At 40.9% G+C, this 6,434-nt stretch overlaps 1 protein-coding gene across 1 annotated transcript; it reads left to right on the forward strand.

Annotated features, from left to right (window-relative positions):
- Window positions 1-2,523: 2,523 nt before the first annotated feature.
- On the forward strand, window positions 2,524-6,132 carry Znf804b (zinc finger protein 804B). The gene has a single exon (XM_087902228.1). The coding sequence runs from the start codon at window positions 2,524-2,526 to the stop codon at window positions 6,130-6,132; it is 3,609 nt and encodes a 1,202-aa protein (XP_087758354.1).
- Window positions 6,133-6,434: the final 302 nt, after the last annotated feature.

Consider the following 6,434-nt stretch of genomic DNA (forward strand, 5'->3'; position numbering starts at 1 on the left):
TTCATATTTTAATAAAAAAATATAATGTATAATTAAGAAATATAGTTTAATAGATAGTCATCTATAATAATCAAGTTTATAGACATGTTAGTTAGGTTTTTTAGATATATAGAGATATATTTCAGTTAGATAGGTATTCTTCAAGTCTTTCAGAGACCTTCAGAATATGGCATTTAAAATGTTTTAATAACAATAAGACACATCTGTTCCTGGAAGCACCAATAACTTCAAGAGGAAGATGGGCATCAAAGAGACTTCTTATGGAAGTTATTAGTCATTTGGACAAGAAACTGTTCTTGCATGGATTACTTAATGTTATGCTGTGTGAGGTGGACATGCAGGACCCATGGAGAGATGACTGCTGAGGTTGCCTAAAGAAGGTGAGACAGTCGTTCAGGGTTTCTGCTTCATGAAGGAGTCTGCGAGACATTCTTCAGGACACAGAAGAAAGTGACTGACACTGCCAATATAGGCAGAATTGTCTTTGAAAATCCTGCTTCATAGAAAAGTCTGCAGGACAGTATAGGCCTGTAGGCTGAAGATGTATGCCCCTATGGTACAGAACTTTGGGTGATTGTCCAGGCAGCAAGATGTCTCTGTCAATTCTAGAGTTTTGGAAGATCCTTACAATGCACTTCCTATTTATTTAGGTAATGTTATATACTTCTGGAGTCTTTTATGGAGTTGAAGAATAGATAGTTATAATTACCATTTTCCTTAGTTATTATTAAAGATAAAGTAGATATAAATATTGTAACTATAACTCTTGTCTGATACCTATCTTGTTATATGTAATTTTACCATGTTAAAGTGAAAACCTTACTTTTTTTTTAAACAGAAAAGGGCAGGTGATGTAGGATTCCCCTCTGTGTGCTCTGAATATTATTGGTTAATGAATAAAGAATCTGCCTTGGCCTGTGGTAGGACAGAGTAGAGTTAGGCAGGGAAAACTAAACCGAATGCTGGGAGAAAGAAGGTGGAGTCAGGAGAAGTCATGTAGCCCCCACTGGAGACAGACCCTGGATGGAACTTTACCCCACGTGGAGATACCCACATTAATGGAGATGGGTTAGTTTAGGATATGAGTTAGTTAGAAATACAATTAAGTTATTGGCTGAACAGTATTGCAATTAATACAGTTTCCATGTGGTTATTTTGTGGCTGAGCAGCCAGAGACAAACAAGTGACCTTCTACAACAGTATCCCACAGCAGGCTGTCTGATCCTCTGGCTCCTGCTATCTATACTCCTGCTTCTGTGATTTTCCTTGAGTGTAGGTGTTGTGCGATAGGTGTCCCAAGGTGAGTTTGGTAACCCAGAGTCACTTATGTTCTAAATTTGGACCAGGTATGAATTTCTGTGATAGTCTCTGCTGCAAAAGGAAGATTCTGTGAGGAGGTCTGAGAGCTGCACTTTTTGTGGGTGGGTGATGCTAGGCATTGAAAACTGAAGGACAGTTAATTCTTTAAAATTTAAGTGATATGTTTTAGGGGCATACATTTTAATAATTTATAGTCAAGAAACAAATGCGTAACAATGAAAGTCTAAGATAGAAAACAAGATAGATGTTGGTCGGGCCTGTGGACAAAGAACTGGCAACCGAATGGCATTTCAAATAAGACACAGAAGAAGTGATGCAGTAGCATTGCGTTTCCTCAGTCAGCATCAGCATCACTACAGGGAAGAGGTGACTGAGAAGGTGTGAAAACACTAATTTTAACTTAAAAAAAAGTTTCTGCCTCTGTATGTTTACTTTTTTCTGCTTTCTTTTTGAATCACTAACGAGCCTCAGCTAAATCAACAATCTTGGAAAAAACTCAAAAGACAAAAAATACATGATTGGCATGAAGTTGTTGTGGTGAAGAAGAAACAAGGGACACTATGGTAAAATTCCCGGGGAATGCCCTGGTAATGGTGAGCCTGCCTGAACACACCACTGTCTGCTGCTGTGCTCTCCAGCTGCTGACAAAAGTCATGACGAAAGCTCCTTACTTCAGCAGAAGTGAACCAGAAAGACCTTTGATGTTGAAGAGTTAAACATTGAATGCTAATGATGCTGAAAAATCAAATTAAAACTCTTTTTCCACTGTGCAGATTTCAATTTCTTACCGAATGTGAAGGTACTGGTTAGAAGACGATGAAACATGTTAAAACTCTATTTTCAAAGATCATAGGTTCTACAGACTATATTGTGATGTAAATGTTCTAATTTCATTTTGTTTTGAAGCTTTCATATAAGATAGTTACATGTTATTGCTTTTTACATTTCTAAATAACAGAATTAAACAGAGCATTTCAGAGTAACTATATAGCAGTAATACTGACTTGTATGTAATGATAAAATGGTGATTTTGTAGAAAATTATGTTCACCAATAAATATTAAAGCAACCCACTGTAGAAATACTATGGAATATTGTTTGCATATAGATTTGATTCCAATGCTAATGTCCTACTAATTTAAATATTTACTTTATTTACAGTGTTTCTGGGAATGGACCAGCATACAAAGCCCCCAGGATAGCCATGGAAAAGCAGCTCCAGCAGGGAGTTTTTCCTGTTAAGAATGGCAGGAAGGTCTCCTGCATGAAGAGCACCCTTCTCCTCAAGGGAAAGACCCTCCCCAGAAGCACCATGGAGAAGCAGAGATTTGCTACGCATAACCGACAACAGCTGCAAGCAGACAGGCGGTTCCTGTTTGGAAATAGGATAACACAAATGTCTTCAGATCTCGGCAATGCAAATCACAGGACAGGAGTTTCATTTTCATTTTCAAAAAAAGCTTATCTAAAATTAGAATCCTCAGCCTCAGTTTTCAGTGAGAACACAGAAGACACGCATGATTGTAACAAGTCACCCACCTATAAAGTCAAACAAACAGTAGAGGAATGCATGTGTTGCAGGTTTTCAAATGACGATTCACACCTTACTAAGGAAGAAGGTGTCATCTCACCAAGCCATCTGGAGGGCGTACTAAACAACACCTTCTCAATGAATTCTAAAATGTCACAAAACAAAAATGAAACTCTTAATGAGATACTGAAAGATTCATCAGGCATTCCTGCTTCTTTCTCTAGATCTAACCTCCATCTTTCAGAAAGAAATTTTACTCTTTCCGGCAGAGAGAAAGAAATTAGGAATGCATTGAAGGACACTTCAGAAAACTGCATTAATCACCGACGACAAGCAAATGAATCCTCCAGTCAACTTCATGTTCGCAAACACAGCGATAATCATTGTTGCGAAAGTATGGATGAGTTTTCACCTTCAGGGCCAAGGGAACAAAAGAGCAGAGCACATCTGAATCCTATCTCCAGAATGGAAGCCAGAGCTAAGGCTTCAGAAGAAGCAGAAAGAGTTAGCAGCAATGTGCAGAGACATTGCAGAGAAGGCTGTCCACGGGATCTGAAGTCCAAGCCACTGCCTTTCCTCCATGTACAGAGCAAGGATGGCCTCACCACTCTCCAGTGGCCTACAGAGCTTCTGTTCTTTACCAGAACGGAGCCTTGTCTATCTTACAGCTGTAATCCACTATATTTTGACTTCAAACTTTCGCGCAACACAAAGGATGAGCATAATTCAGAGAATGTAAAAACAGAATTGGAGAAGGAGCCTTTGGAAATGAAGCGAAGAACAGAGAGTCAAGTCTCAGGTTTAATGAAAGAACAGCAAAAACTGACCCAAGGTGATCAGTCTCAGAAGCCAAAGAGGATTATAGCTAACCCAGATTGGGAAAAGTTCCAGAGAAAATACAATTTGTACTACAATGATTCTGATTCTAGTGTGAGTGAACCTGATAGTCTGAGAGACTTGGATATGAAAAGTCCTGAAGTGCCCGCCTACCTTAATCTGTCTCTAAAAGGTGGCATGAGACAGGATAATGCTGATGATGCTGAATTCAAGGAACATTCAGATGTCCACTGGCAGAGCTGCAATAGGACAGTTCTAAACAATGCTCAGGACAGGCCTTCACGCTCGCCTCACTTTGCTAGGACTAAAACACACAAGCGGAATCCCTGCACTCCACATTCAGAGGTTGAAGGAGAAAACCAGTGTACCTGGAATTTTAGTCCTTGTACATCAGAGAACCACAGTGAGCATGAGACGGATATCAGTGAGAGCTTAAATAGCTGCGGCATCGGCCTGGGCAACAAGGCTTCTACGAGTGAAAAACAAAGCTACGACAGATTTTCTCCAAAGCCTCCTCTGAGTAACCATCCCAGACCTCGGGATGGATCTCCCAGAGACATGGCCAGCTGGAGAAACACATGCTCAAGTCATCCGTCCAGTGGCTGTGGCAGTGGTCATTTGCTCTACGTTTGCAAAGCAGAATGTGACTCACAAGAAAGACACATATGGAAAGACAGCAAGCACAACTGCTTCTGCTTGTCTGATGTCCCAATAAGCAGTAGCTGTCCTCAGTTAGAAACCCAGAGAGGCAGGAGTGGTAAACTATGGGACTCGTTTAAAACTAAAAAGCAGCCAAAACGCAGCAACTGTCACTGCAGAGAGAGATGTAAACTGGGTAAACATCAACAATTTGCAGGGTCGAAGCCCACAAGAGTTTTCAATTGTGATTCCAGTTCACAGGTTTCACTTGATAGAAAGAGTGAAAAACCCTTAAATGGCCCGGGACCTCAGCACAACAAATCAGGCTTGTATTTGAGGCAGAGAGCTTACTGCTTAAGCAAACACAAGAGAAGTCAAAAGTCGTTGACCAGCCTCCACATTAGTGATGTGGGAAAACTCAAGTGCAGGCAATGCAACCGGAGCACTCTCAACTACCTTCTTAGGAGCTGTGGATGTGGCCCTTCAGAAACCACACAGTCAAACATTTCGGATGGAGAAGGGCCTTCCCTGACAGCAAAGTGTCTTTTAGAAAGAATAAAAGCCAAGAAGTGTCAGGAGCAAGCAACAAAGTTTGAGGTCTCTTCAAACATTTGTTTAAAAGAATCAGAGACTCATTCACAGATCCAACCCACAGCTCAACCTGGACCACCAAGCTGCAACAGATCAGCATTGCCTTTTTCAGAGAAGAGACAATTGGGCAAAAGGGGAAATGATAAAGACAGTATAACTTATAAGACTTCTGACAAAGACACAGTCAGAAGCTCACAAAAAAATAATTTTACTCTATTCACAGATGTTCGATGTGATAACAATCTCTCCAAAGGCATAAATCACACAGTAACGGACTCCCAGTCTCTAAGCAGAAAAAAGACCCAGACAACGAAAGAGCAATCTAAATCTTCAATTAGTGAAGTCCAGCCTTTCCTTCAAAGCTGTGACTCAGTACCAAATCATGTCCTTGGTGCTTTTCCATCTAATAGATATCCTGGTGTGTCTGATTCAACAGAGACCAAAGAGGACCAGATAAATCTGGATTTACAAGATGTAAGTGTGTCTATGAATCATGTAGAGGGGAGTATAAACTCTTGCTATGACAGAACTATGCAGAAACATGACAAAGTGGAAGATGAATTGGAAGGGTGTCACAAGTCTCTCTCCCCACCTTTAGTTCATCAACCCATCACGTTTTCTCCGGATGAAATAGACAAGTACAAGCTCCTCCAGTTACAGGCCCAGCAGCATGTGCAGAAGCAGCTCCTGCCAAAACATCTCCGAGTTGTGCCTGCCGCAGGGCCCACTGTCTTCTCTCCGCCCTCAGCTGTGCAGACACTTCCAGTCCACCAGCACACAGCCATCACCACCATCCACCACACCTTCCTCCAGCACTTCGCTGTTTCTGCTTCTATCAGCTCACACGGCAGCCCCCTCCCGATGGCTCATCTCCACCCACTCCCACAGACACATTTCAGCCCGCTTCCATTTCCAACCGTGGCTCCAGCCATTATCCCTGCACACCCTACTTTCCTAGGCCATCCCCTGCATTTAGTCGCTGCTGCCCCCTTTCACCCATCACATATAGCATTTCAGGCTCTGCCTCCTCCAGCATTTATCCCCACGCTGTTTGGTCCTCATTTAAATCCAGCCACGACTTCTCTCTTCCATTTAAACCCTTTAATCCAACCAGTGCTGCAAGGGCAAGATCTTTACCATCATGCTTGTTCCAACCAGATGCAGCAGTTAAATAGTGTGAAAGAGGCCTTAAATATGTCAGTCCATTTGACCTAATAGTTACTACAGCTCATCTTTGAATAAATAATGTCAATCGTCACTACCTGCAAAGCAATGTATTAATATCATGTCTCCCAATATTATAAGATTTAAAATAATGGTGCCAAGTAAAAATGTAATTCACACATAAATATAAACTGAATTATCATACTAGAAATGGGAACATTCTAAAAACTTGTGCTGGCAAAAATAATAGAGCAAATTAAAAATAATTTTATGGAAGAAAATCCTAGAAAGCATTAAAGTTGTTAATTAGTTCTAAAATTGGTAAAAGAAAACATTCTGGCACATCACAAACA

The sequence above is a fragment of the Myodes glareolus genome, chromosome 27, assembly GCF_982192425.1.
Source record: "Myodes glareolus chromosome 27, mMyoGla1.1, whole genome shotgun sequence".
NCBI lineage: Eukaryota > Metazoa > Chordata > Mammalia > Rodentia > Cricetidae > Myodes > Myodes glareolus.

What these genes read in the sequence shown, in the direction of transcription:
- Znf804b (XM_087902228.1), top strand. Translation starts at nt 2,524, where the DNA reads ATGGAAAAGCAGCTCCAGCAGGGAGTTTTTCCTGTTAAGAATGGCAGG.